Source organism: Colossoma macropomum, unplaced genomic scaffold (assembly GCF_904425465.1).
Source record: "Colossoma macropomum unplaced genomic scaffold, Colossoma_macropomum, whole genome shotgun sequence".
Lineage (NCBI taxonomy): Eukaryota > Metazoa > Chordata > Actinopteri > Characiformes > Serrasalmidae > Colossoma > Colossoma macropomum.
In genome coordinates this window covers 4,682,797-4,693,117 of record NW_023494798.1, presented here as the reverse complement: position 1 = coordinate 4,693,117, position 10,321 = coordinate 4,682,797, and the positions used below count along the sequence as shown (strand labels likewise).

The following is a 10,321-nucleotide window of genomic DNA, read 5'->3' as shown; positions in this document are numbered from 1 at the left end:
TATCACAGATGGATGCTAAGGTTGCTGTGATATCCCTGGTGGTTGCTAGGGGGTCGCCAGGTGTTGTTATGGTATCACAGGTGGTTGCTAAGGTGTTGCTAGGCAGCTGCTATAATAGGGTTAGGGTGAGGGCGAAAATGAATGGGCCTCTATTGGAAGAATGAGGGATGAAAAAACGACACATAGAGGAGTGCGGGTCAGTACAGCTGTGCAGTAGAGTTTGAGCACCTGCTCTGACTGAGTACATGCCGTTTGAGTACATGCATTAGGATCTTGTTCCCATGAGTTAATATGCCGTGGCTATGCATTATTATGTATATATGGAATGTCACCAGCAGGGCTCCGTACAATAGGCATCAGTGCCCCCCCAGAGGGATTTGGCAGGAGCCGCCACTGACCCAGAATATATATGTTCAAATTTCTTGAAATCAATACTGTATGAAATGAATCGAATTTGACAAAATACTGCAGGAAAACTTCAGGCTTCAGGATGGCCACTCCTACTGTGTTGACCTAGGCTATTATTAAGGTCAGATGAGGCCTCAGTCGCAGAGGCCTACGTGAACTTGTTTGTCTTGTTTTTTTCCAGTGCCTGGCTTTTGCATGCTACATGTGCCAGTCTAAGCCTCTGGGTTTCCCTTGAAGAGAAGCACTGACACTGCAGTAGCTAGAGGTTGCTTGAATAACACAGTACTGAACCAGAGAGATTTAGAGAGAGCGAGAGAGAGAGAGAGAGAGAGAGAGAGAGAGAGAGAGAGAGAGGGGGGAATGAACAACAAACCCATCCTCACATTGTCTTGGCAGGCCTTTTGGCAGCAGGAGCGTGCTTTGCCTTTGCTGCACCGTGGCTTTAATCCTTAAGCCAGTGGAAAGCCTAAGCACGCTAGCTCCTTGCTGTTGTTTTGTTTTCCCTCACAGGTGAGGGGGAAAAGGAAGTCTGGCAGGAGATGCTAGGATGTTAGGATGTCAGTGAATGTGAGGCAATGACCAGAAGGGCAGCACGCTATCCATGCCTCTGTCCCTGAAATGGCATGTGCATTTCGGTCCTCATGTGGCCCGAGGACTGATCCCACATTATATTCACATGTCCTTTGAAACTAAAAGAATTTTGGTCCACTGCCTCGTTGCCTACAGGCGAAATGAGCCTTGGTCGCCCTCTTGTGATCATCATGAATCCCTTAGTAGGAAAATAAGGGTCCGGATTTCACTTTGGGCCTCAGAAAAACTGAAGATAAGCTGTTATTCTTCAAAAAATTAGAAAAAAAGTTTTTTTTTTGATATTGTCTTAATTTCTTAACTGTTTTTCTTTTTTTTCTCAGGCTGATGCTGCATGTTTTTAATTTCCTTAATCTTAGTCATGCATGCAGTTGAAATCAACTGTATCAGAGTTTTGATAGTGATTTAAGCAATAGAACATGAGAGGGAGTGTGTTACCGTGAAATAACGTCCTGGCTGTGATGTGGTCACAGGCACGAGCCGAAGGCGAGTTTAATATGTTTTAATGTTCGCAGTTCCTTCCACCAAATTATAGTTCCTTAACTCCGCTCACTCGCTGCACAGCCAGCAGTTCGTTCTCCAGCTCCTTACACTAAATTCCCAAACTGTCATCACCACTGAGCAGCTTTTTAGTCGGCAGCTGTGACAGAAGAACAACTAAACAACCTGGAATCAGCCAAAAATGAACCCAATACCATTCACCAAACGTGCAGTCTGATCTTCAGAGTCTGACCAAATCAGACTGAGCCATAAAACTGCCGCAATATCAAGTTTAGCTCAGTTTTGTCAGTTTTTGCCAGATCAGTATTAATGTTGTTTTGTTCCAGCCAGTCTGTAAAGCATCTTACAGCCCATTTAGTTTGGCGAATGGTGTTGGGTTCATTTCTGGCTGATTCCAGGTTGTTTAGCTGTTCTTCTGTCACAGCTGCCGACTGAAAAGCTGCTCAGTGGTGATGACAGTTTGGGAATTTAGTGTCGTCTCATCTTCAGAGTCTGACCAAATCGGCTGTCGGTCAAATGTGACCTTAAAAGTATCCATTTTCTGAATAATGAGATAGTATCTCAAAATAGTGACTTAGCATCTCAGAATAATGAGACAGTATCTCAAAATAATGAGATAGTATCTCAAAATAATGACTTAGCATCTCAGAATAATGAGATAGTATCTCAATATAGTGACTTAGTGTCCAAAATAATAGAGTTTCACTAAAAAATGAAAAGATAATCCTTTGATGCTGGATTTTTTATTATTATTTTAGGTGGTGGGAATGGGCCCCCATAGTTCTTTCAAAAATCAAAAAAGTGGTTTGAGTGGGTTCAGATTGGCTGTACAGACAACAGATATCAATAGGCGACATGATTAATAACATAACAGCAGTGAAAACTTCCCTGACAACTCAGTTCATGTGAAGATGATCTAATAGCCTGAATAATTAACCTGACCTCACTTCAAATCCCTTGTCGTTCATAACATAAACCCTGACCTATGAACTTAGTTCATGTTATATATAACATCTGGACCTCGTTCCCTGTGCTTTGATTTTTGGAATAAAGAATTAAAAAACTACACTCTTAAAAACGATGGTTCTTCAGATTGATGGAGAACGTGCTGTAGATGGTTCTATATGGAACCTTTTTGAAAATGGTTCTATATAGTACCAAAAGGGGCTCCTCTATTGTAACAAGTCTGACATCATAACAATAAAGGAACCCTATTTGGCGCTATATAGAACCCTTTTCAAAAAGGTTCCATATAGAACCATCTACAGCACATTTTCCATCAACCTGAAGAACGATTTCACAATGCAAAGAACACTTTAATCATGGAAAGTGTTCTTTGAATGTTCTATATAGAATAATTTTCTTTAGTAAAGAACCTTTGAAGAACCATAGCTTTAAGTGTATAATTTAGAACTATGCACTGGTAGATGGTTATTCGAGGGTTCTTTAGTAAAGGAAATAGTTCTATGTAGAACCATGAACACTCAGAGAACCCTTTGCATGATTAAATGGTTCTTCTTTGAAAATATATATATATATATATATATATATATATATATAATCGTAACATTAGAAGAACCCGTTTAAGTGTTACATAGCACCCTTTTTCAAAACGATTCAATATAGAACCCTTTCATGATGCAAAGAACCCTTTATAGAGGATTGTAATCATGCAAAGGGTTCTTTGAGTGTTTCGTTACTAAAGAACCCCTGAAGAATCATCTTTACGAGTGTAGTATATGGAATCGACTCTTGGAATCTTTTCCATTGACTCTCATTACATAGAATCAGATTCAGAGTCAAACGGTTCTGAACACGACCATTTCACCATTAGTGATTGTAGCATTAATTGTGCTTATTCTAATAATTATTTATTTAAAAATCACATATACAGTTCAGTGGCTTGTTTATTGTTTTATTGTCTTTACCCTTTCACGACACCTATTTTTTTTTTTTAATGAACCAAATCATTTTTGTATTGTTGCACACAAAATACACATGATCAGAAACTGCCACATGTTGCGATGATTTTATATTAAATTCTGAAACAGTATTATTAGAATTTCACAATAAATTCTTAGTCTATATCACAACAGCGGGCGCAAACACCGCAATTAGCTTGATTCAGTTGGACTTCTGAATCAACCGATTCATTGAACCGATTCGTTCACAAGTCGTTGCGTTGGCCCTCCGGCGCGGTACGTGGCGCTAAAGCGGCTCAGTTAACCCGGTCGTGCGGTTGTGCTGACGCGGCGTTGGGGCTCCTCTCTCTCTCATCCCGCGGAGTAAGTACGTGTCAGTCTCTTTTTCACCCGGAGACGCCGAGCGGAGGGGAAAGAAGCGGAGCCATGGCACCGAAGGGAGGGAATAAGCAGCAGTCCGAGGAAGATCTGCTTCTTCAGGACTTCAGCCGAAACCTGTCGGCTAAATCCACCGCGCTGTTCTACGGCAACGCGCTCATCGTCTCTGCCATCCCCATCTGTAAGTCACCGCTACCGTCACTGCTCCCCTTTTCCCCCGTCGGAGTAACGTTACAGTCCCTCGTTTGTTCCGTGGCGTTTATGTTATGGAAAAAGGGGGTTAAACATTCTTACAGTGGTAACTAACGATACATAGGCTTAGCTAGCCATTTAGACCGGGCTAGCTAGGTTAGCTAGCGGTTATGTTTGAGCAGGGAGGCTGGAATTCATACATTCTGTTATGTAGGTTAGCTTGTAGCTAAGATCAGCTTCTTGTTCGAATTCAGCCGTTTCCGCCTTAAATGGTGCAGCGGTTACATTCTGCAGCCTCGGTCGCCTGAATGTAACTGTTGCACCATTTAAGGTGGAACGGCTGAATTCGAATAGGAAGTCAACTTCAGCCTCGTCTGATAACTTTGTGACGTAGAAGCTGGAAAAAGTATACACAAAACTTCACACTTTGAACTCTTGAGTGAAATTTGCACATCTTAAACATTCATAAACATTCAAAACTTGGCTGTAGTTTGATAAAAACAGCGACTGCTTTACGCAAATTAACCTTCAAAACGTAACTTGGCGGTGGATTGAGGGGCTGAAATCTGAGGCTTGGTCTCAAATGTCTCCGTGCTCCCTAGTTACCTAACCTAGTGGACTATGTGTGGTTTTATTATAATCCTTCCACACAAAAATTGCATAATAATTCTAATAAAGAGCCATTTGGGGTTCAGACACGTATGCATAATTGTTACCGGACATGTATGGCTCTATATGGGCTCTCTTTAAGTAGCCTAACGTAGTGCACTAGAAAGGGAGTAGGAAGGTATTTGAGATGCAGCCTGAGTATAAAGTGAGTCAGTCATACTCAAAAGATCCAGAAACTTTGAAAATCTGTGTGGGTTATTTTTTTCAGTTCAAACAGTTACAGGGGTTTGAGTTGTTAAGCAGCAGAACTATGAGGAAAAGTGGTGTTAATCATTTATATTTAATGATTTCATCAATTTGGATCTGTATGTTATGCCTAAATTGAGGGCTTCCAGGCTTTTAATGAAATGCTGAGCACAAAAATGACATTTTCTCCCTCAAATGTGGTCGATCAACTTGTTTCTATTTGTTTGCTGTCTGAAGTTTTGCAGTTGTGCTACAAGGATAATATAATAGAAGTGTATCGCTGCTGTCAGGACAAAGCCTCATATCTCCTTTTTTGTCGTTTTTCAGTTTTTGACATAATTTAAAAACGCCTGTTGCCCTTTACGTTGTGTGTATATTTCATGATGAACGGACTGAAAGAAACGGCCCAAAATAACATGGAAAAACGTCTGGTTCCATTGACTTACATTAAGAGTAAAGTAGGTTTTTACCTTCTTCTGTAAAGTTATTATTTTGGAGATGCGAGGTTTTGTTCCGACAGCTGCAGTAAGTTACCCACATCTTATAAGCTCCATTAGCCTCATAACTTGAAGCAAAACTAAAGAAATAAACTTAAGACACCAAACGTCTCAGCTGATTGACTACATTAGGGCTGGCAGAGCCACTTCTATGCAGTGTAGCTAATGTGGTCTATTTCCTTCCAACAGGGCTGTTCTGGAGGATCTGGCACATGGACCTGGTGCAGTCTGCGGTTCTGTACGGCGTCATGACGCTGGTCAGCACATACCTGGTTGCCTTTGCTTACAAGAACGTCAAATTTGTCCTCAAGCACAAGTAAGCTTTCTGTTATTCAGTTTTGATGTTACTATTCGTTGTCTGCAGTCATCATTTTTAGGGCTCGGTGTTGTAAAGGCTGGACGGAGCTTGATTTGTGCCTAAACCTGTGCCGGCATTTTCAGGGTTGCTCAGAAACGTGAAGACGCCGTTTCCAAAGAAGTGACCCGCAAACTCTCCGAGGCGGACAACCGCAAGATGTCCCGCAAAGAGAAGGACGAGAGGTAAAAGCAACAGATACACTGTTTAGTCGGAGAGCTTATTTAATTAGATACGAGTTAGTCTTAAAGTGAGGATATCATGAAGCAGAAATGTTTCTCATTTACTCAGAAAGCTTAAGCCCAAAGTCTACACTGTCCAGCTGTCCACTGAAGAAAAGTCCTGTTGGGCAATCTTGACCAGATAACCAGATAATCTTAGTACTCAGTTGACATGATCATGTTATTTACGTCACAGTGCGTGCTTTGAAAGATTGTTCAAAGGTTTAGTGTAAGGCCTGTTTCAGGCCACTCTCAGGCTTCTGAAAAGACTTCTATTCTATAAATTTCTATTTACAGTATAATTCAGTATAATTTTACGTTTATGCTGTGACTGTAGGATTAAAGCAACAATATTCTGTATCTAGAAATTATTTGATAAAGTTTGTGATCCATACATTTGGTGTAAAAGTACAATATTTCTGATTTGTAATGATTTCTTGCTGCTAAAAATATGGATTTTTTTTTACAGGATCCTGTGGAAGAAGAACGAAGTGGCAGATTATGAGGCGACGACGTTCTCCATCTTCTACAACAACACGCTGTTCCTCGTGCTCGTCATCATCGCCTCTTTCTTCCTGCTGAAGAACTTCAACCCCACAGTGTAAGAACAGTTTACTGGGGTTTCCATTTATTGAATTTGCACATTTTCCTTGCGTTTATTCTTTTCCTTCTCTTTCACTATGTAGGCTTTTTGCCTACTTTGTTCTCTCTAGCATTTTTGGTTTATTTATGTTGCTCTTATAGACCAAAGTAAGAGTGTACGTCTCAAACTGTATTACAGATCCTCAGACAACATAATTGAATGGAAATTTACAGCCTTAGACTTCCCAAAAAGTGTTTTATAGCCATTTAATATTTCCATTCCAGATTTCCCTTATCGCTGTGTAGGCATGTTTGGATTAAGTCACTAAAATTTTTTTCTGTTTGTTTTTTGAAATACAGGAATTATATTCTGTCCATCAGCGCCTCCTCTGGTCTCATTGCCCTGCTGTCCACAGGATCAAAGTGAGAGCCGGCCGAGTGAGAAAGAAGAGAAATGAGGGATGAACAAGCGCGAGACTGGAGATGATTGGAGAGATGAGTTATGTGTTGGGGGGAGGCTGTGTAGTTATTGTGGGTGGCACAGGGTGGAGGAGACTTTATCATTTCATCTGTGGACTTTCATGAAATTCATGATCAGTGGACGCCGAGGGGTCGTTTCGGACCGCCGCCCTTCTCTTTTTATACCAATAAATGACAGTTAACCCAATCTAATGGCATCCGTCTTACTCATTTATTCCTGTTTTGCTGGAATTGAGTGCTTCTGAAGTGAGAAGGCGAACACAGCAAGGGTCGCTGCCATTATGCATTTTTATTTCAAGCATATAATCTAGATCTATATCCTGTATATATGTACAGAGGTCACTGTGTCCATCCAAGGAGAAAATTCATGATGTGGATGGACGCCTTGAAGCAGAGATCTGTAACAGCCTGTACAGCCAAGATATCGGTTCACCAAACAGTATAACAAACCTTTAGAAAACATTTCAACTCACTGTATAATTTATTGGGTTTTCCATCTCTCTCTCTCTCCTCTCTCTCCTCTCTCTCTCTCTCTCTCTCAAATATATACGTGTATAATGGAGAGTCATGGGAGTAATGCAAAAGCCCTATGTTTCACAAGCAGGTTAGTATCAAGGCACTCGGTACAGAAGTGAGAGAAAGTATCACTATAAAATGCACCCACACTAATGGAGAACGTTCATGGATAACTTTAGGTGCGTTCCCAAAAAAAACATCTACACTGCAGTCTTTAAAATCACCAGATGTAACACAAAAGCACTCAGTATAGAAAGATAATGTCTGTAATGACATACATAGAATTCGATATAACTGTCATAAATGAACGTTTGAATCCTCAGGCAAAGTAGAGGATAATGAAATTAAAGGAATAGTTCTGTGAAAAATCATATTTACACAATTTTCCCCTTATTCAAAGCTTTAACAGGTTGACCCACAGTGTCAGAAACTACATAAGCAAATCTAGTTGCGATTACTTAATTCAGTTACAGTTTGAGGAGCATGTGATGACTTAGGCATACCGTTTGCATGAGCTTGAGCCCAGAGAAGGCAGCAGCGTTTCTGGATCCTGTTTCTATATGGTTTCTTCTTTGTGTTTTAGAGTTTTAACTTGCCTTTATGGATACAGCGACAAACTGTTTTCACAGACAGTGGTTTTCAGAAGTGTTTCTGAGCTCATGCAGTGATTTCCACTACAGAATCATGTCTGTTTTTAATGTAGTGCTGGCTGAGGGCCCAAAGATCACGGCCATCAAATACTGGTGTTTGGCCTTGTCCCTTACATACAGAGATTTCTCCAGATTCTCTGAATCTTTTAATGATATTATGAACCGTAGATGATGAAAAGCAGTTCTTTGGTATTTTATGTTGAGAAACGTTCTTCTTGAACTGTTGCACTATTTGCTCATACAGTCTTTCACAGAGTGGTGAACCCCTCCTCATCTTTACTTCTGAAAGACTCCGCCTCTCTGAGATGCTCTTTTATACCCAATCATGTTACTGACCTGCTGTCAATCAACCACCAGGTGTAGCATTACACAACTTTACCAGCCTTTTGTTGCCCCGTCCAAACTTTTTTGGAACGTGTTGTTGGCATCAAATTCAAAATAAGCATATATTTTTCAAAATATGATTTGTTATAATTGTACTATTTTCAATGAAATGTAGGGTTTAAATAATCTGCACATCATTGCATTTTGTTTTTATTTACATTTTGCACAGCGTCCCAACTTTTTTGGAAATGGGGTTGTACCTATAGTCAGAGTGTTGGGGGCATTTTGTTGCTTAACATGGAGAAGCAGCACCTACTCACCTCCTAAGAGGAAATTGCCATCTGACTTGGGCAAAATAACCACAGCAACCTTAAAAACCTAGGCTAAAGCATACTGCCACGGCAGGCATGCCCAGTGAAGACTACATAACTGAGTTAAAATCACAGCTGAGGTGTACAAATATTAGCAATAACAACACGGCAAACTTTTTAAAAAGTTCTAGAAAATAAGAGAAACTGAAAGAATAAGGCAGAGCTTGACGGAGAGTGAAATGATATGATCAGAAGGGAACCTTCAGGAAGGCCAGATGATTTCTAGGAACTAAAAAACACAGCTTGTGTTTAAACTCTGCTAGTATTACAGTGCTACTGTTATTTAAGTGTTAAGTTCTGGATGGAAACAAAAGAGTTAAATGCTTCAAACGTCATGCAGAAAATTGGCCAATCAGGAATCGTTTTCCTCCGTGGTGTCTAAGTAGATATGTCTAAGTGAGCTCTCTTATTGGTTAGGACTTCAGAAGCTGAAGAGAAGGCCGACTGCGTTAGATTACGTATCAGCATAATTATGAAGAGACAGAGGAAACAGACGATCCCGTTTTGATTTCCAACAGGCGCGACTAATTTCGTGAGGAAAAAAGTCACTCTAGGCCAGGGGTAAGACAGTAAATGGCCTTAAACGCTGGAGTTAATCTATAACTGCCAATTCACCCTTTAACCCTGAAGAATGAGAAGCAACTTCAACCTCATAAAAAGTTGAACACTGAGAGACATTTTACAAGAATTACACTTTTGGAAAAGCTTCCTGCTGGAGATACGAGAAATTCGGCTGTAGCTGAGCTAAAGCTTAAAGCAAAGCAAAATAAGTCTGCGTTTTCATTTATTTTATAATTTTTATATCTTTTACTAGCACATTAGCACATACAGACACATATGTACAGCCAAGATGATAATATGGACATCTGCGATAACACACGACCTCGAGTGTTCTATTGCTTTATACAACAGTTAAATAAATAAAGTAATAAATTAATAAACTGGGCCGTGAACACGGCATTTAATATGTTTTAATGTTCGCAGTTCCTTCACCAAATTATAGTTCCTTAACAAGCAGCTTGTTGCTACATCAGAGTGATGAACTCCGCCCACTCGCTGCACAGCCGGCAGTTCGTTCTCCAGCTCCTTACACTAAATTCCCAAACTGTCATCACCACTGAGCAGCTTTTCAGTCGGCAGCTGTGACAGAAGAACAACTAAACAACCTGGAATCAGCCAGAAATGAACCCAACACCATTCACCAAACGTGTAGTCTGATCTTCAGAGTCTGACCAAATCAGACTGAGCCATAAAACTGCCACAATATCAAGTTTCAGCTCCGTTTTGTCATTTTTTTCCCAGATCAGTATTAATGTTGTTTTGTTCCAGCCAGTCTGTAAAGCATCTTACAGCCCATTTAGTTTGGCGAATGGTATTGGGTTCATTTCTGGCCGATTCCAGGTTGTTTAGCTGTTCTTCTGTCACAGCTGCCGACTGAAAAGCTGCTCAGTGGTGATGACAGTTTGGGAATTTAGTGTCGT

General features: G+C 40.5%; 1 protein-coding gene across 1 annotated transcript; it reads left to right on the top strand.

Annotated features, from left to right (window-relative positions):
* The first annotated feature begins 3,721 nt into the window (after positions 1–3,721).
* On the top strand, positions 3,722–7,166 carry ssr3 (signal sequence receptor, gamma). Its single transcript, XM_036585218.1, has 5 exons — positions 3,722–3,978; positions 5,531–5,657; positions 5,783–5,881; positions 6,387–6,518; positions 6,860–7,166. The coding sequence occupies exons 1-5, from the start codon at positions 3,846–3,848 to the stop codon at positions 6,924–6,926; spliced, it is 558 nt and encodes a 185-aa protein (XP_036441111.1). The 5' UTR covers positions 3,722–3,845; the 3' UTR covers positions 6,927–7,166.
* Positions 7,167–10,321: the final 3,155 nt, after the last annotated feature.